Source organism: Nannospalax galili, unplaced genomic scaffold (assembly GCF_000622305.1).
Source record: "Nannospalax galili isolate Female #2095 unplaced genomic scaffold, S.galili_v1.0 scaffold973, whole genome shotgun sequence".
NCBI lineage: Eukaryota > Metazoa > Chordata > Mammalia > Rodentia > Spalacidae > Nannospalax > Nannospalax galili.
Window position 1 is genome coordinate 1,630,555 of NW_008334020.1, and position 21,132 is coordinate 1,651,686.

Below are 21,132 nucleotides of genomic sequence, written 5' to 3' on the forward strand. Positions count from 1 at the left end.
ATATATATATATATTTGTTTTTCCATGCTCACTTGGAGCCCAACACTGAAAAGTATTCTCCAGGGTATTTTCATCTCACTCCCAAATGCTATCCAAACTTCTCATTTCACTTTCCTCACCCAACCTGCCCTATTATTCACATTTGAAAAGTATAGGATATAAATATTATCCCATTGGTTCCAATTAAACCTAAAGGAAAGCATGTCCGTGATAAAACTTTTGCCTAAGGAGGATTAGAAAAGTGTATGTGTGGATGCATGTGCGTGTGCATGCATGAGTGCGTGTGTGTGTGTGTGCGTGGGTGCATACGTTTGAATATGGCATAGGGTCTTGTTTAAAACACAAAGAAATCTCATATACTATAGTTAGAATTTGCAATTCAAATTCAAAATGTTATGAATATCACATATGTTTCTAAGCAAACGTCTATGTTCTCCTTGCTTATGCTGTCTTATAATACTTACTTTAATGTTTCTCTTCTATACCATAAAGCACTTTAGTTTAAGAAATGATGTATAAGTTATTTTGGTATACTTAGCATACTACAGGATTTTGTATAAAAGACTAGCTCAACAAATATTATAAAATAATGAATAAATACAAATAAAAGAGAAGTTTAAGTTTCTACTTATCATGCAACAGATTCTGTTTTCAATAGCCCAGTAAAACTTTCGTTACAGAATTCAAAAACAAAGAATGTGTGTGATATGTAGGTAAGTAGCTTGCGTAAGGCTCTATGGAGTCGTGGAACTGGGATTCCTGCATAGGAAATCTGTGTTGAAGTGCTTATCCCCACTACTGTCAGCCCTTAAGTCTTTCTAAAGATAGTATTAACTAGGTGTGTGTGTGTGTGTGTGTGTGTGTGTATACATTTCTTCATTTTTACATATTTGATAAGGTCCACATTATATGCTAGATATGATTTTATAAGTTTTTTCATAAAAGCAATAAAAATCTACATATTTTGTGAGAGAAATGTGCAGTGTAAAAATGATGAATGTTGTCTCTGAGGTTAAATAAATAATAAGAGCTCAAATCTTCTAAAGATAAATTTTATTAGCCTTTCACCAGGCTTGTAAATAAATCCAAGCTATAAATACATGTTGGAAAAATGACACTGTAAAAATATTTATTGAAATTAATGTTCAGTATACATTGAAATAAAAATGAGTTATCTGTAACAGCATTTAATCAACCACTAGCAACACCCTGATATCTTTCAACAGCACATTAATGATCTGTAGTTTGAAGATGTCAGTTGAAGAACCTTTCTGAAAACTTTAAAATCATGAGTTCTACCTGCCTTCTTTAAGCTTACAAGCCAAACCACAGGCCCTGCATCACTACAGGGTCTTTTCCACTTATCCATACATTTGTGCTCAGCTAAATTAGACTTAACAGGAAAATAACTATGACTTGTTTAAAAATCCAGATCATTTTTTTCTTTCTTCTCACATCACTTTCTTCTTGTATCTATAAGCCTTTATTCTCAATCACAGAGACTGAAAAACGGAGGGTTGTGTATTTAGTGAAGAGGGATTGTCTAGCATGAATGAGGCCTTGTGTTTACTCTCCAGAACCATTAAAAATAATACTATGAACGTGCAACAATGGTGACAGCATGCACAAAAATCATGTTGATTCAATCAGACAAAATCCCAGAATAGCATGAAAGAAATGGGCATCAGGCCCCACCCCTTGCTGAGAGTAGTCTTCTATAAGGGAGTGAGTCTATACAGGCTGACTAGACTCCAGTGGATGAACTTGAACAGAGGGACAACTGAGTAAAAATGCTTGACCAGATGGTACATGGTCGTATGACAGAATACATGAAATCCTGTAGGAGGGAGGGGGTTTGAAGGGGGGAAAGATGGGAGAAGAGGGTCTAAATTTCATTAAGATCTATTATATTTAATGCATAAAAGTGCAATATAATATTTTTAAAATCATTTAAAAATATTTTTGAGTGCTAGTCTCTGGTGAAGTAGAGTGGTTTGCTTGACTTGTTTCAGTGTTGAATTGTGGAAGTTAATATTTTTAGGATCTAAAAAGCAAAAATTCAAAAAATTCAGATCATTAGGAAAAGTCCTGATTAACATGAAGACTCTGACCAGAGCTGAGGAAATAAAAAATATTACAGCAAGAAATACAGTTTCTTTGCAAATATATAAGATATTTATTTACTGTTATAAATAATTTCCCTCCATCATGAAACAAGTTTGTATTTCCAATTAATGGGAGAAATCACTGCTTTAATTCAGAACTGTTTTTGCAAAGAATATAGATGGGTTTACATTTCATTGTTCGAAGCAACTTTATTCCTTAAACATGTTTCTTCTTAACACTTTTATTATTATTATTTCATGTGTGTATGTGTCTTTCTCCATGGATGTGTGCATGTAAAATATGTGAGTGTGGGCATGGATATACCATAGCACATGTGCAGAGATCAGAAGACAGCTTTTGGGAGTTGATTCTCTCCTTCCACAACAGGATCCAGGGACTGAGCTCCTATCATCAAGCTTACTTGGCAAGCACTTCTACCATGGAGCCACCTCACAGGCCCTAGAATACCTTTTTCAAGTGAAGACTTTTGCTGTTATTCTTAAGTTATGTGTTTCTGATTTATCTAAGAAGAAAAGTATTATTTTTCAAATGTGCCCTTTTGAAAGAGATACAGTCATCATGGTTGCTATAAACAGATCTATGGATATAGTAGAATGCTATCTTACCACTGACCCTGGTTTTTTATTAGTGTGTGTGTGTGTGTGTGTGTGTGTGTGTGTGTGTGTGTATTTCATACAGAACATCCCAAACAATCTTATTCACCTTTATACCCAAATCCCAAATGGCACCCTCCGATAGCCTCACATCCCCCCCCCCGGAGCCCCATATAGTCTGTCATCCCTGTTACTGTCCACTGTGTTATTACTGTCCACTATGTTATCAGTGCCCCCAGCCATTCCCCAGTGCTTGAATATCTGCTGAATCTAGTCAGCCTATCTAGAGTTCCTTGTTTAAGGAAGCTCAGCTCTTCCTCATCTAGCAGCAATCAGTTGCCAACATTTCTTTAGGTAAGATTGGGGTCTGCTATTCATTTTCACATTTCTATGCTGGGTTACTGTCCAGGGGTCTTTTAGGCCACCCTGGCCAACAACTCAAAGGAAGGTGTCTCCTGTCTAAGATTGTTTCTTGTTATGTACCTTTAGCTATACACATAGACTCTTAAAGAATTATACTGATCACCTTAATCTTTGCTTATACTTTCCTTTTGGGTGTTTGAGACCATACAGTTGGCCTAGGTTAACCAATTGATTTTTACTCTTAAGGCTATTTGAGGATCTGTTCCTCAGGTTTCACATGGACTTGGGGGGAGCCCCTGGATCCTTTCTTTTACCAGTTCCATCTATGTGAAAAGGTCCTGCTCGACTGTGGCTGGCTTCACTGGGAAGCATGGAGGAAATGTTTCCTCTGTTTTGATCCTCCTCTTTGTAGACTGGACACTGGTTCAAGTCCATCTGGTGGGGTCTCCACGGCCTCCTTGATCAAGAGGACAGGTGACTCACCACAGTTACAGGACATTTTGAGAGATGCTCCATAGTCCCCTGGAACTTAGTCGACCTAGGAGGGCAAGGAGCAAAAACTATCCTTTAAGTCCCTATGACCAGATTAGTATAGGCCTCAATCGCTGTTAAACATCCAAGAAGGTTAGTTCCACCAGTTTGGTACTTTTAATTACCATGCGCTATGTAGATAAAGCTTGGGCAAATACCAAACACTCTCCAATAAACCTTGATTAGGGGTATATTATTTTCCTTGAGCTAGTTGTATGTATAATTTGTCAGTAGATTGTTGGACTATGTTTTATGAATGGAGGTCATATTTATGTTTCAATACATATTATACACGTCAGTGGATTTTAGTGTGGCATCTTCTTCCCAGGTCTGGCACAAGGGCAATGTCTGAAAGTGTTTATGATGATTATGATTGGTGGGAAGAATGTTGTTACAGACAATCTAGTGTGTAGCAATGAGGGAACAGTCTTAGGTATCTTACACTACACAGAACAGCCTCCCATAATAATTGTCCAAACCAAAGTGTTAGTAGTGCAAAGGCTGAAAATCCCTAATTCTCATATGAACTGTGATCACTTTGATACATTTGTCTAAATTTACTTCCAGTATGGAAAGCAGTTCAGTGGTGAGAGGGTCATATTATCCATCCTAATAAATAGAAATAGCTTCTCATACTGTTTCAGTGTCATTTTTTCTATTCATTTTAATATCTTTTCATTTATTTATTGACTCATTTATTCTTAGGAACTTTCTTCAGTTTTCTCCTGAGTTCTCACGTTTAACCTATTGATATGTAAGAGGCATTATAAAAGACATATATGACATATACTTTACATGAAGTATATCAAATATGTATACTTTATGAAATAACAATTTTCAACAAAGTTATCTTGGACTCAGAGAAGTAGCCTTGAACTTACATGTCTTTAGTGTTGGGTTAAAGAACTGACTAAAAAAATCAAAGCGTCACCATTTCAGGTCTTCTCACTGAGGTTTGGAGAGTTAGAACATTCCCTGAGAGCTCTGCTAAATTTAGAGGCTGAAGAGGTAGTGTTAGTTCTGGGATGGATCTTTCAGTTCAAACATATTAGGAACATGATATCATATTGCTTCTCGGATGGGAAACTTCTTAGAGGAGAAACACTTTAAAATAAAAGCATAATTTCTTCTAAAGGTTTGTGTGTGTGTGTGTGTGTGTGTGTGTGTGTGTGTGTGTCCGGGTGTCATATGCATGTATAAGAGAGAGACAGAGAGACAGAGAAACTGTGGACTGTATATGTTGCTCTGTGGAGAACATCATTTTTATAATCAGCTGCAGAGTCCTATATCATTCAGATTAAGAAATTGCTTTAGTGGAGATGCAGTGCATTTAAAATATTCCAACTGAAAAAGAACATGACATGGACTTACAACGGGAAATAGGGCAGTAATCCCAAGGAATGAGAGGATGCCCTGTATAGCACCAAGGTCCATGAGCATCATCATCAGGATTCCGGCAGTAATTCTTGTTCAGCTTGCTAGCGTCTGGCTCCCAGAAGATATGACTGCAAAAACAAGCTGAACATCAGAAAGTGCTTCTTTCAGCCAAGAGAAACAAAATCTGACAAGAAAACATAATCTTAGCACACCTCTTACATTATCTATTCAACACAAGTAGAAGCTTTGGCTGCTGTTCTCATAGTTTGGAAGCATACTTTCAACTTAGAAACCTAGGGGATATCATTAGCATATATAAAATGGTGAGAGATTTTGTGAGTTTGATTCTACTTAATACTTATCATGACAGGATAAAAATTTGTGCATAAAATTAGAGAAATATTATCTGAAGCAAGTAGATGGTAAAGATAAAAAATTATAAAATACATAGAATACAAGCTACTGTAGAATACTTTTTCGTCTTCAAGATGCCTAAGAATCATCACTAGCAGCACAATTATCACAATAAATAAGATAATTATTGATAAATGCCAATTAAACTCTAAATTTTCCTTACTGATAAAATGAAATTTTCTGAGTGGGAACCAAGTCACAAACTTTTCTAGTTTAAGCATGAAACTTCTTTTTAATTCTGTATGTTATTTTATAAGACTATGCCCATTTATATAACATCTGTATTTACATTTACCTCAGGAATATTAATGAAGTCAAATTCTACATAGTGATTTTGGATCAAGTTCTAAAAAACTCTAAGTTAATTTGTTTTCTCTTAATTACTACCACTTTTGAATGTAACTGACATTAGATTTCAAGTGAAACTGGAAAGAACTTGAACAAGGAAATGTGGACTGTCCTTCTAGACAGGTTATTTCCTGAATCAATAACAGCAACAAACACATAATGCCTTTCTACATTGCTGACTGTACTATAAAGAGATACATAGATTTAACCAAACTTACAAGAGAAGCTCTAGAAAAATGCCACATTTATACAAGTGAAGAAATTGGGAACCCAAGAGAACAGCTAATTATTTCAATATCATATGATTTGTGAACAGCAGAGGTGAAATCAGAACTTGTTTCCAGAGCCAGTCACCAAGCTCTGCCTTTTCTTTGCATAGTTTGTTCTTAAGCCAAAATGATACCATGCAACTTAATCATCCATTTACATCTTAGAAAATGTTTCTAAGTGACCGTTATTTAACTATCTCTCTAACGCCAGTGAAAGGTTATCAGCCAGATGTGTTGGTGTGCATTTGTAGTCTCAGCACTAGTAAAACTGAGTGAAAAACTATCATGAGTTAATGGCAATCTTGGACTCATAACGATACCTTGCACACAGACCCCCAAAAGACAAAACAACAAAGGAATTTACAATTGAGGATTCCTAAATAAATATGTCATGTATTTCCAGCGACATGTTATGAACATCTAATACCTGGTAACAGGAGGTATGTGAATGTGGGAAGAAGTGTCCCTGATAGGCCTCCTCTCCCAGTTTGAAGTCTGGTCCAAAGGCAGTATTGGGGTACTGGAAACAATTACCTCTCACAAGTCCATAAAATTGGATCCACCCCAACCACAATTGCCTGTTTCTAAAAATGTGCTTAAAAATGGGCGCGTAGAAATCAACATTTAATTTGAATCATGGCAACTCTTGTTTAATTTCTATAATAAATCCTTTGAAACTAAAGTATAAAATTTACACTTAGCTCAGCTATGGATCTCTGTGTGGTTATGATATGGGGCTTTACCAAAAGTTATTTCCTATTTTCAAACATTTAATTTTCCCATGAACTGTTCTTTGTACTCGCATTTCCCTTGTCCAACATGGACTTATTATATACACCCTAGTCTACATCCCTCCTTGGGAAGGTTTCAAGACCAGCTAAGCTACAGTTACCACTTCCTTGTACTCTCATAGCATAAACTCTGTTCTTCATGATTTTGCTGTATGGTGTCAACATGGTTTGTACTGCCTAATACAGTGTGAGGTCTAGGACAACAAAAGTCTGCTAACCTTTGAAGTACTAGAGATACTAGGCACACTGGGTGCTAACACATCAATATGTAGCTGGTCCCAATGGGAAGGTGTTGGAAGGACAAACACATCAGATTTGGAACATGTGGACTTGAAAAAAAAAAAAGATGCAAAAAAAAAATGTAAAAGGGCTCAACTCATTTTGTTGAATATATGTTGAAATGAAAAAACTTCAGATACCATGGTTTAAGAACATATATTAAAATTAACCTTGTCTTATTTAGTTTTATTTATTTAAAAGTAACTACTAAGAAATCTTAAAGTGCATGTATCACTTTTGTGAGGTACATTTTATTTACATTAGAAATCACAGCTTCAGGACTATAAAACATATGTATAAAATAAATTCATTTTAAAAATATCATCTACTGCTGAGTTTTGAAAGAATGAAGCCTTTGAAATTAAAGTGAAACCTGTAGTCAAGGAACTCGACCACTGTAAGCCCTTAATTTCTCATTTACTTATATATCTTCCATACCACAATATTACGGAAAATAACAATACTTAAAGGACTGTAATGAATTCTTTTCTTCTATTGTAGTGTCTATATTCTGGGATGTTTACTGGCACTCTGTTTTAGGTCACAACTGTGTATCATATATCATTCGCAGTTTTATGAAGACTATTACTACTCCTAGTGCTGGGTAGATGCTCCCTCTGAGAATATCACCAACATAAATATGTGTAATTTTTGGTAATATGAAAAGATTCTTAAATTTCAAGTGCCTGTCTATGATAAGTTCATACTTTTACATATTAAAACCACCAAAGAAGATCTACTTCTATAAATTTTAGTAGTCAAGTGGACATTTAAGGTAAATACACTTATTGATTTTCACAGTTATTAATTTTAATAACACCATCACCCTTGATCTGCCTCATTTGAAGCATGAAATAAGTCACTTAATTATACTTTCTTACTGAGTTATATAATGTTTTTGTTAATGTGGCTATACTCTCCTCGAAATGTGGGACCAAGCTACATGTCCAGATTTTCTTGATGTTCCCAATGGTACCTATAACAGTTCCGATCCTATAGTAAATGCTCAACAGATATGTGCTGGTTAAATTGCACATTTATAAATTGGCCATATGCAGAGACAATGGTATGAATTATATTATAAAGACAAAAGTCAAACTAATGTTTTATTGACTCCCTTTACAAGAGAATAGAAGCAAATAAGAGTCTGGGTCTTTGAATAATATACATAATTGATGCCATCAATACATTTTATGAATAAGAAGAAAGAAATTTACGGACCGGTGTAAGTCTTCCATGTTCTTGTCCCACATTGAGCATGTTAGTCCAGATCTTGTTTTGGATAAGTTGCCCATGTAATTTTTTCCATTGCCACGATAACAATCTAGGCATAAAATTCACGAAAAAGAAAACTCAACAAACACTGTACAGGGTAAAATCAAACCATTTTATAGGGACATGAAACTAACAATAAAATCAACATAATAAAAGAGGAAAATAACATCTGTATCAGCTAATGAGAAATACCTGGGACTAAAATATCTCTATTCTCAGCTCAATTTGAACTTTACAAATAATAATAAAATCCCTCCGTGCCATCAAGAAAATTTAGATAGGTAGCTTGTTGGGTACCAAGGAGATGAGGAGTTTTAAAATGATCTTTTTTATTTCCCAGATTTCATTTTTAATTTTCACTACTCAGAAAACTTTCAAGCATAAGATAATAAAACTCCACACCAGTCAATTACTTGTGTTTGGATATTGTTTTCATGATGTTGACATCCTGAGTCACTCAAGCCAGCTGTTGTATAAATGTGCTTCAGGTTCAATTGGTATGATTATTTTCTCAGGGATTAACCCAAGTTAAAAAATTTTAACAGGAATACTGCACAGGTGATATTTGTCCTTTTCAGAACACAACAGCTTGGAACACATGACGTCAATTCTGTGCATCTCTGTTGCTCCATCTGGACAGTTGGTTAAGTGATGGGAAGGAGAAACTTCTCTTTCTATTTACCAACAAAAAAACCTAAACAGGGTGGGGCTTTTGAAACTGAGTAATTATTTTGATGCCGAACACATTTTCATGAAGTGGGTGAAGCATCACAGTTTGATGGATTTTTCATGAATCCATTATTTCTGTGCTACTTGTAGAGTGCTTATTTTTCTAGTTCTAATATTTATTTATAGTTATCAGTTGACATTCCCTTGAACATAAAAATTTTTCTCTCCTTCTACTTCTTCCCCTTATGTATTATCTGTAGGAATAATAATATACATAAAGACCCCTGGATTCTGTTTGCATATATATTTTAATAATTTTTGTTATTATCATTTCTTTCGATGCCTAACTTTCTCAAATAGCCAATACAAACAACTTTAAATAGACTTGAGTTATATGTGTATATTAAGGAGCTTTTACAGTAATATGTTTCCCTTTTTTTTTTCAAACAAAGGCCCACTCAATACTAGCGAATTCATGCCTTGAACTGTAACTCTAGCCAAATATTCATGGTTGGAGAGGTCATAGACTCTAGAGGAGAACCTACTACAGCCATTTTCTAAACCAATATAATTTCTAGCTATATTCTAAACACTTATCCTTACACCCACAGATATTCTGGCTCTCATTACTCATAAAAGCAGCTTGTTTGTGTGTTTGTTTGCTTGCTTTCTTGAGACAGAATCTCATTATGTATCCGACTGGCCTAGGTCTCCCTATATGAAACAAATTGATCCTGAGCTCACAGAGATCCACCTTTCTATGCCTTCCAAGTGCCCAGCAAATAAGCTTCTTTTTGCAGAAAACAGAGGCTACTACAGAGATTCACAACTAGTCAAAATGCAGAGAATACATGGCTGAAAGGGGCCCAGCCCCAAATGACACATCTACAATGCAACCCTAAGGTTTGGGGAACATTGCAGAAGAGGAGACAGAAAAATTGTCAGATCTAGACTACCCAGACGCCTGCTTCGAGGTAGTGTCTTCTAGATGTGACAGGGAGGCTTCACCCATGAAATGTCAAGAGTATGGTTACCTAAACAATATCCTCACAGTGATAAAACCAACATGATTGGGGGAACTTTCAAAGATCCCACCTCTACATGGAGAGCTACAGGCAGTCAATGGCTGCTGAGTGAGGGAGAATGAGTTTTGTCCAAGGACAAGCTTCCTGATAGTTTATCCAATCCAAAGTGGTCAGCCCTAAACATATGTACATACAAGCAACACTAAATTGGCTCAGTTGGTTGTATACATACATACAGATGTAAATATATATATGAACAATGAATAATATTTAAAGGAGAAGAGGTCGTGAATTTGAAAGGAAGTGGAGGGTGGTGACATAGGAGTAGTTGGAAGGGGAGAGGAAGGAGTGGAAATAATGCTAATAAAGTACTCATGTATGACAGTCTCAAAAAATAAAAATATAAATTAGAAAAGAAAGATAAAACTCATTGGTGCATGAGTAATGAAATGATAAATTGATTCCTGTGTTTATGTTTCTGTCAGTACAACTTCACTGCAGCCTTAATTATGAACATGCAACACGTGCATTTTCCCTGCACCACACCCCTGCTCAGATGTGACACTGTTGCACACTATGAAAGGCAGTGTTTTTACTGTATATACAATGTTTCCTGTTCTTATTAGGGATAATAGTTTAATTACAGAAAAGAAATATTTAATATTTCCTGGTCATCAGTACTCAGCTCTAAGTAATAAATGAGCATCTTTAGATTTTATTGTGGTTAAATGTTTATTTTTTTAATTGATGTATGAGTTGCTAACTTGCAAATAATAAAAGTTATGAAATGAATTTTGGCTTCAGATTAGGTTAGCATTTCCAGCAGTTTCTGAAACGTCCTTAAATATACTTCTGGAATTTTGTACTAAATATTTATGTGAAGTAGGATTCTCAGTGTGATGGCTAATCCTGGGTGTCAACTTGACTGGATCTGGGATTAACTGAAATGAGAAAGATCTTCTTGACTGGATCATCTGAAGATGGAAGACACACCCTAAATGTGGGTGTTACTTTCTGAAGGCAGCCTCTATAAAAGTCCATGGCGGAAGCGAGTGCTTGCTTTTTGCCATTTGCCTTCTCTCTCACTGGTGAATTTGTTCATCTTGCTGATCTTTTGAAACTCATCAGATCTTCAGCACCAGATTGGGACTACTGAGTCATCCAGCCTCTTAAATTGTACAATGTGGTACAGCCATTGTTGGACAACTCAGATTCTATCCTGTGAATTAATCAGACAAATCCATATATATATAATATATATATATTTACATATTATATATATATATATATATATATACATATATTCATTCTATCAGTTCTCTTTCTTTAGAGAACCCTGACTAATACAGATTGTGGTACCAGGAGTGGTTCTAGAGAAAGAGAACTGTAAGAATGAATTTCTTAAATGGGCTTGTTGGTATCTACAGCAGGTGCTCCAATATGGAGTCTTCACGTAGCATGGAGAGCACTGAAAATCCATGGTGTAGACTATTTGAAACAATTAGAAAGATAAACGCATTTGAGTCTTCTAATTTACCTCTTGTGAAGAGCAAGAAATTTGGTGCCTCCATATATAAAACATTTGATAACTTGTGGAAAAATAAGAAAAATAATGATGGTGGCTGTTTACTTCTAGCATCTCTGGATAAAGTGATGGAGATAAACAAAGAGCTTAATGATAAAAATTAACCAGCTCCAGATTCGAATCAACAGTTAAAAAGTTTCAAAGTGTGCCCTGGTAGAGAATCTTCTCTCCAGCAGCCAGAGAGATAAAGCTGCAGAAAATCAATCTAGAACCCTTATTTTATGTTTGGCTGACTTACAATGCAAATTTAATTCCCAGCCTCGAAGAGTGTCAGCAGTAAAGGTGAGGGCACTGGCGGGGAAGATTGGAATCCTGACACATGCGATGGAGATGTGTGGGAGAACCCTGATGAGGCTGAGGATTTTGAATCCTCAGACTCTGAGGAATTACTTCACCTGATTAATTAATCTCCCCACCCTCATCAGAGAATGTATTCCCACAGCCTGCAGACCCACCTTCCTCACCCTTGCCTGACTAATATGCTCAGAATTGACAATTATAAAATGAAAATCCGGATCAATTTCAACAAACCCTGAAGCTACTCTGTATTCTACAATATGGACTATTCAGCAAAGATTTTTTTTAATAAAAAAATACACTAATATGTCAATTTTCTTTCATCTTTTAATAAGTAGCAACATCATGTGTATACCAAAGAATTATTTTTAAATACATTTCTTTATGATTTATTAGCAGTAAATATTTTATATTGTTATATATCCAGTTTTGAAAAATAAACAGATAAATAAAATTTCTCATGTGAAAAGTGGTTATACATGGAAATGTTTAAGAAGGCTGCTCTTGGGGCTGGAAAGATAGCTCAGTGATGAAGAGCAAAGGCTACTCTTGCAAAGGATCCAAGTTCAGTTCCCAGCACTGACATGGTAGCTAACAACTATCTGTAACTCCAGTTCCAGGGGAACTAGATTGAGAATCAATCTAGTTTTCTTTCTCCACTCTAGTAAAGTAGTGAAATTTTCATAGAACTTTAACCATATTGTCTATATTTTTAAAAGTTTTTATACAAAGTGGAGCGAAATGTGTTTCCTAATTTTTCTTTTCTGATGATACTTCTCCTTGGCAAATGTTATTTTGAATATTTTGCTTTTTCTCCTTATTGTCAGATAGCTAGTAGTTCTCAATTTTGCTGGTTTTTAAACTTTTGATTTAGTCGTTATTTCTATTCTTTCTTGAGACGTATTTTTTTCTGATTTTGTATTGATAATTATTTTCTTTTTTTTCTTTAAGTTTGCTTTTGTCTCAAATGTTTTAGTAGTAAATTTTATGTTTTCATTAGTTTCTTATGCTGATGTAAATATTTAAAACTATGACTGTCGTCTATTTCCTGACTTTAGTGTGTCTTCAGAATACGTAGTGCTTTATCATCATTTTTAAGAATCCTATAGTTTTAGTTCTCATTTTTGCTAATACTATTTCAATACCCAATTGGAAAGACATTTCCAACTCATCAATCTACATGTAAAATTTATACTTGTTTTATATACAAAACAATAAGAACAATACCATTTTATATAAACACATGTATGCATAGATTTCTTAATATAAATGTATATAAGGAGATTTATAATAGATGATTGATTACTACATATTTATAGTATATACTTCTATAATAGAGGACAGATAGATAAGTAGATAACTGATAGAAAAGATAGATGATTGAAAGATAGATAGATAGATAGATAGATAAATGATAGAAGATAGATGATGATAGATGATAGATAGATAGATAATGATAGATAGATATAGCATTTTGGAAGAGTATAGAATTGCATAAGGACCAGTAAATTTCTTAGATGAATGTTGAATCAGCTAGAGTGTTCTCTGCAGAGTCTAGCTTACTCTTGCTTGAATCAGGTAGAATATATTGTTAAATAATGATAATATAATACATTAATAAAAACAAAGAAAATGAAAATATCATTATAAGGACACTCTAATTCAATCTCAACTGCACTAATTTGATAACTTGAGCAAATAATTCATTAAAACTAAACTTTACATCTTTGAATATATGTATTAGATAAGCTTAACCTCCAAATATAAGATTTGCATATGCTATTCCCTGATCCTCTTGTACATGGCACATGTATGTATAGAAATATCTTAATACATGCTGGAAGCTTACAAAACAGTTGTTCTCATCTCCTAACAATCACAATTTCTGCCCTTGTTCCAGTGGATGAGACAGAGATGCAAAAGACTAGCTGCCTCCAAATATCCCTTAATTACTGGTTTCAACTTTATTTCCAACTGACCTTTAAGTCTGCTAAAGAATAGTGAAATTGACTGAAAAGAACTCTTCCATTCTTCCTCCTACAACTCTGTTTTCAGAGTTGCTCACGAATAGTGTCACTGGAGAAAATTTCAAAGGATTGAAGTGTACACAGAGCCATAAGCTAATGAAATGGAGTTTTCAGTTATCTTGGGCTTTTTATGACTATCGCCATAATTTTTAAGTTTATGTGAGATAGAATATGATTGTTAAAGGTACAATTCTCAGTTTATTGCACACCAACATATGTCCAGAGCACAACATCATAATTCATCATTAACTATTTTTATATAAGGGAACTTCAAACTGAAATGTCTACTGCTCCCTGAAACATCTCTCTTCAAGGTTCTGTTTTCACACACAATGACAATGTACCCCAAACTCCACCTCACGTGTCATATTCATTACTAACACCCAGGTCCAAGTCGCCTTCTTCTCTTGCATGAATTGCTGAAACAACTGCTTCCTTGGTCCTCTTATTTGTAATCCTTACTGGGAATTCTATTTCCATAAGGTAACCAGTGTGGTCCAGCTGAAACTCAAATCGCATAACTTCTCAGAGTCTTCCAACTGAGCCCTTCTTCAGAGTAAAAGCACCAATCCTTATAGCTCCTATAAAGCCAATGGAATTTTGACCCTATTGTCTTTATAACTTCATCTTTTGTTCCAGCGTCTTGCTCATTCCATGACAGACAGAATGACATAATTTTTTGTTTTAACTTTTCAATCTCTCCTTTCATACTAGTTGTGTTTTCAGTTTCCTAGAAGGCTATATACATCCATAATCACAGGTTACATAGGGCTCCCTCTTCTCCGATTCTCCTTAAATACTCCCTTACTTAACATTTCTCTCTTCTTATCTACCCTTGGCTTTCCCTGTAGTTCATAGCCACAGACTTGCACAATAGCCTCACCATATTTTTATTTTACATGCTGTCTACCTGCTTTAAAGTAGTTCTCTAGAGTCAGCTATCTAGTTTGTTTACTGGTATATCTCCAACACCTAGAACTACACCTGCCCTCAAGTTATGGGTAGATAATAAATATTGACTGAATTAATTAATGCATATATAAAAATCTTCCCTTGGGACTTGCTGATCTTCCTTGCTAAGCTCCAATGACAGTGCAGCAAGTAAAATGTGTCCTCCCTCTAGGCATTTCCCCTGGATTTAATCATGTTCGTACAACAAAATGTCAGCTATTACCTTGTCCACTTGACACATCACACTTGGGAATTTGGGAGCAGTAGCCAACTCGGATGTTTGGATCAGTGGTAAAACACCAGGGTGATTCAACCCCATCTGGATTGCGGCAATAATTTTCTCTTAAGTCCCTATTAAGAGTAAGCATGTTAACATAAATCGCCTGGGTTCTTGCATTGATGAAATTAGCACAACTACATTTCTACAATTCCAGACGTATGCATGGTTTGGATTAGAATAGTGATAATACCTTGGAACCCAGTATACACAACACATACTGTCCAAGATAGTAAAATAAATACTGTCCTCTGAACCTCAAAATTCCTCGGGCACATTACTGGTTGAGGGACAAGAGAAGCAGTTCCACTGAATTCTCCTTATTGAGTCTCAAAATTTGACTCCAAATTGATAACATGTTTAAAAAGCTTGTTACTTATTACAACTTCATGGAGCACCTATACAATGAAAAACAACACTTATTACTCTTTGCAAAGAAACTTACTAATAGACACTGCTGTCAGGTAAAATAAGAGTTGAAACTATTCAAACATTCAACAAAAACAAAATAGCTATTTTTTTCCTTGATTCCTCTATTTCTTTGATACATGTAGTTTGATGCATACAGTTTTTTAATCAAAAGGTATTTCTTCTTGGTTTAGAGAAGTTGCCTAAAATCTTTAAATACTTATCTACAGAATTAAGACCTAATTATAATTAAATACAGAGCAGTTGCTACTGTAAGTCAAGTATGGCCCTCATCAATGTTTTCATTAGAAATGTACAGTTACTTATTCTAAAATGTCAAAATTATTTATATTAATATTATTTATATTTAAAGGCATTTTTTTTGGTCTTTGGAGACAGGGTCTCCCTGTAGCTCCAGTTGTCTGGAACTCATTTTGCTGGTGTTTATTTATTTATTTATTTATTTATTCATAAATTTATTGTGGTGCTAGAGCTCAAACACAGGGCCTTTACATGTGCTTTAAAGCGCTCCTTCACTGACCTGCATCCCCAGCCCTGTGTGTATTGCTTATTGTTCACATTATATAAGATGTGGTAATTATTGTTTGTTTTCAGGAAATATGTTCATCTTAAGTAAGCACATGCAATCTATTGGAAGCAATACTTTTTATATTGCATCAGTCTAATTAGAAGGGTTTTTTTGATATTATTAATGTTCAGATGGACCATAAGAGACAGAAAAAGTTGTAAGGAGGGAGTTTGTACTTGGTTAGAAAATCAACAAAGTAGGTCTTAAAACACACTATTTTTTTTTTTTTTTGGTCTTTTTTTGAGACAGGGTCTCCCAGTAGCCCCAGCTGGCCTGGAACTCACTACGTAGACCAGGCTAGCCTTGAACTCATGGAGCTCTGCCTTCCTCTGCCTCCCGAGTGCTGGGCTTAAAGGCGTGTGCCACCACACCTGGCTAAAACACACTATTTTAAAATATGTATATTTATTTTTATTTTATGTGTATGAGTGTTTTCCTGCATGTATGAAAGTGCACCAGATGCATGCAATGCCTGTGGAGACCTAAAGAATGTATTGGATCCCATAGAACTGAAGTATTGGACAGTTGTTAGCTGCCATGTTGGTGCTTGGAACTGAATCAAGGTACTCTGTCAGAGCAGCTGAACCATCTTTCAAACTTTAGTGACACGAACTCTTAATAAGGAATCCAAGACAGTGATTACCAACAGTTAGTCATAATACAGGAATTATTCTTTGAACAACCCATGTCCAAATACCCAGTGGTCTTATAAAAGTAGTCACTTAAGAAAAAAATGAACATGAGTTCTATTTCCTTTAGGAAAAGATAAAATTATGTTTCAAAAGTTTATGCGAAACATTAAGTGTATGAATAAATTTTTCACAGAATTCATATATTTCACAGAATATTAATATTAGGTAGATAATTGTTCAGCTACATTATTTTGCATGTTTAATTTAAGGCAAGAAAACTAAATGAATTTAAGACTGCCAAATTCTTGGTTGGGCCCAGTTTTAGAATAAATCCCTAAAAGTGACCCATAACCCTGAATTAAATAAAAATGAAAGAAGGGATTTGCCTAATTGTCTCTACCTTTTGATGTATTTAGTTGAATTATTTACAGTTTCTAAACTGAGTTGATAATTGCATATTTAATGTATTCACTAAAAAGTGTTTTCTGAGTAATAGTGTTTCAAAATTGTCATTTATAAGGTGTCTCAGTAATGGGGACCTGATTGTTTCTGCAATATCATTAAAAGTAGAAAATCAACATTGTGAGCAAAATGTGTCACATATTAGTAACATTATAACATCCAAACTTTGGAGAGAAATTTATACCAGACTACTTTGGCCAAATAGCTAAGAAAGTATACTTAAATTCCACTAAGATAAAAATTAAAGTCTTGAAAATTCAGTTTCAATTAGTTAGCTTATAAATATAATTTCTATAGTCATTCTCTTTCTCTTACAAAAAAAGTTACTTAGGCATTTGCATATGCACAGTTTCTTATCTGGATTTTACCAATTATTTAAAGAATAACAGTGAGACTGTATGGACACTATCTTCCTGTCTTCTTTGTCCCTTTTAACTAATCTTTTCTCATTTTCTTTTTTTTGTTGTTGTTGTTGTTTGTTCCAGTATTTATTTATTGCTAAGATGTGAAACACATGCTTGAAGAAGAGAGAATGGATTTTTTGTGAAGAAAATGAGCCAAGTAAAACCAGAATGACAACTATAAATTTTGTCATTATAAAATAATGAAAAAAATCTTAGCCCAAATAAACCAGTGAATTACCTAACATGCACATGCATGTGTGTGTGCACACACAGCACACAGATCTCCTTTTTCCAGTCTGGGCCACTGGAGCACAGAGCCCTCTATCCTGCGCTGTTAGGTTGTCTTATTAAAAGCCAATTATATAAAGCCAATATATGTTATTTATAGGTGCTAGTTCAGCAAAGCCACTATGCATGGCATGTGTGTTATAAATTTCAAAAGCAATCATTTTATGTTCCTCCTAACAAGGTGGACAATTTAAAAACACATGGCAGTGTGGCCACAGCCGTCCAGCAAAAGACAAGTGGTAGAGAAGGAGGCGTGGAGAGTGCTCATGACTTTGACATAATTGATGCCTGAGGCCAGTTTCTTTGATTGACTTATCTAAATAATTGATTTCATTCTTGATATGTACACAAACCCAGAAACAATTAAAATATTCTATTAAAATAATTTTGTTCATTAACTTTAAGACTGAAAACATATCAGTGTGAAGTGCTGACTGAAATCAAAGTGTACCTCATTGTAAAAGAAAATGAAATGTTATTTTTCAATCTTATATGAACATTTGAAAAGGGACCAGTCTGAAATAGGATGGCTCTCATGTTTTAAAAAACCCTCAGGATTAGAACTGTGGTGAAAAACAGACTAGAGATAGGTTTTCTAAAACTTGATGCATTAAGCCCCAGGATCAGCATTATTTATTTAGAGCCTAATCCCAGATTCAAGGAATCAAAATGTCTGAATAAAAGAATAATTTCCTATTTTGTTCCTGAATATACTTAGGCCACTAAATTGTTAGGATTACTAATACAAAAATGAGTAAAAAGTAAGCTGCCCCATCTCTTCCAGGATCCACTGAAGTTGTAGCATTTCCTTGAATTTACTCACTTGCACTTGAAATTTTCAGGTGTTATGTCATGCCGGTGAGGATACTGAGAGTCCCAGCGCTGACAGTGAATTCCATTCCAAATCGTGTTAGACGTTCCCCTGTATCCTTCGCCTTGGCCTTGAATGCATTCAGTTGTTTCCATAGGGACTTCGGTGTCATTCAGAGCACTGTGAGCTATTGGTAGAAAGAATATAAGCTGAAAGAAAAAAAATTTAACATACCACCCACCCGTCTGTCCCTCAGAGTTCATTGCACATGGTACAGTGAAGCTTCTGCTCATTTCTAACATTTTGTGATAATTAAATGAAGAAATTCAAATCAAGAAATTACTATCTCCATTTCAATTTTGCTTTCCTTTCAGCCCTTACTTAGCTTCTGGCGAAGAGTACTTTAAAAACATTTACTTCCATATATCAGAACAATACGCTTGCTGAGTTAACAGTATTCTTGAAGTGACTACACCATCATTCCTAACATCAAGGTTGCTGAACGCGTACAATTGAACAATGCAATCATCTCTGATTTTTCTTTTATGTGATATTTCCATTCTGTGTTGATATATTGATTTTTTTTTCTTTTCAATCAAATGTTTGGGATTTAAAATTTTTGCTTGCTCCTATTTTTCTCTAGCCTAACTATAATGTTTACTGCACCCATGAAGTCTATGGAACCCTCAGAAACTACAAAATAATTTACAAAAAGAGACGCTGGACAGAAGTTTCAGCAGTTACAACCACTGGCTGCTCTTGCAGAATACCCAGGTTCAGTTCTCAGCACCCACATATTGGTTAATAATCATCCCTAACTTCAGTTCCAGGGAAATCTGACACCATCTTCTGACCTCCTTGGGTACTGCATGATACAGGTACACTTACATACATGCAGGTAATACACTCATACACATAAAATGAAATAAATAAAAAAATTTTAAAGATTTTTTTTAACTTTTAAAATTTTTTATTGATTGGGAGACAGAAGCAGGCAGATCTTTGTGAGTTCTAGGCCAGCCTGGTCAACATAGTGAGTTCCAGGACAGCTGGGGCTACAAAGAGACTGTCTCAAAAAAGTTAAAAAAAATTTATTGAGATCTTCATACATGCATATAATGTGTTTTGATCAAATCTACACCCACTCCCTCCCCTCCAACTCCTCCCATATCTCCTCATCACGTTTTTCTGACAACTTCTATTCTCTTTGGGGGGGGCTTTTGCTACTATAACAAGGTTCTCCCCTCTGAAGAGGTAACCCTAAAATCCTTTAGGGGTTAAATAAGGAAAGTGCTGCTCAGATGTAAGACTTCAAACCTTGCTGTGTAATACTGCAGTGCCCACCTGTAGCTAAGAAAAACAACCAGCTATTTTTCTAAAATGATGGCTAAATTAGTTTTCTCCCCCTGTCTAAAAGCCTTTGAGAGGGAACTGACACTGATTCTAGCCACTCCAACAGCTGTCAAAGAGCCTGAAAACAAATCCTGAGTCCATCACTCTTGAGTCCAGCCTGAGCAGACAAAAGAAAAATGAGGAAGAACCCAACAGAGGGATGCTTTTGGAACCTCTTCTCAAGAAACTTCAATGGATTCTCAAATGAACATATGAAATTTATCCTCTTCTGACTTTATTCTTGTTCTCCATATAGAACTTGTAGTGCTAACTACTCTTGCCTTTACTTCTCCTTCATATCCCCTGTTCACCAGTCAAGGACTTTCTTTTCTTCCTACAGATAAGAGTTACACACTTTGGGAGTCTTTTAGACCCATAGATCAATGGAACAACATTGAAGACCCAAATATGAGTAAATACGATTTCAGCCACCTGATATTTGACAAAAGGGCCAAGAACATTCACTGGAGGAAAGACAGCATGTTCAGCAAATGGTGCTGGCAAAACTGGATCTCCACCTGTAGAAGAATGAAACTAAGCCCCTATCTTTCACCCTGCACAAAAGTCAATTCCAAATGGATCAAAGCCTCAATATAAAGCCTGAAACTCTGAAACTGGTAGAAGAAAACATTGGGAAAAACCTACAAGAAATAGATGTAGGAAAGGGTTTTCTAAACTGAACATCAATTGCTCAGGAAACAAGGGCAAGAATTAACAAATGGACCCTCATTAAACTAAAAAGCTTCTGTACATCAAAGGAGGCAACCAGGGAAGCAATCAGAAAACCCACAAAATGGGAGAAAATCTTTACCAGCAACACATCTGACAGAGGTTTAATATCCAGAATATATAATGAATTCAAAAAAACAGAGAACCAGGACAAGAAGTAGCTCAATTAAAAGATGGGCTAAGGAACTGAACAGAGAGTTCTCAAAAGAAGAAGTAAAG

General features: G+C 35.2%; 1 protein-coding gene across 4 annotated transcripts in view; it reads right to left on the reverse strand.

Moving 5' to 3' along the window:
- Hgf (hepatocyte growth factor) overlaps nucleotides 1–21,132 on the reverse strand; it is a 76,916-nt gene that overhangs the window by 14,259 nt on the left and 41,525 nt on the right. For 2 of the 4 annotated variants that reach the window (XM_008828989.3, XM_008828990.3), the window contains 4 exons: nucleotides 18,805–18,979; nucleotides 15,145–15,272; nucleotides 8,314–8,416; nucleotides 4,986–5,119 (listed from right to left, as the gene is read on the reverse strand). In XM_008828989.3, coding sequence (XP_008827211.1) covers nucleotides 4,986–5,119; nucleotides 8,314–8,416; nucleotides 15,145–15,272; nucleotides 18,805–18,979 — 540 coding nt within the window. Of the gene's footprint in view, nucleotides 1–3,565; nucleotides 3,622–4,985; nucleotides 5,120–8,313; nucleotides 8,417–10,830; nucleotides 11,281–15,144; nucleotides 15,273–18,804; nucleotides 18,980–21,132 lie in introns of those variants that run through there. The other 2 variants (XM_029561552.1, XM_029561553.1) reach the window with 2 other exon arrangements.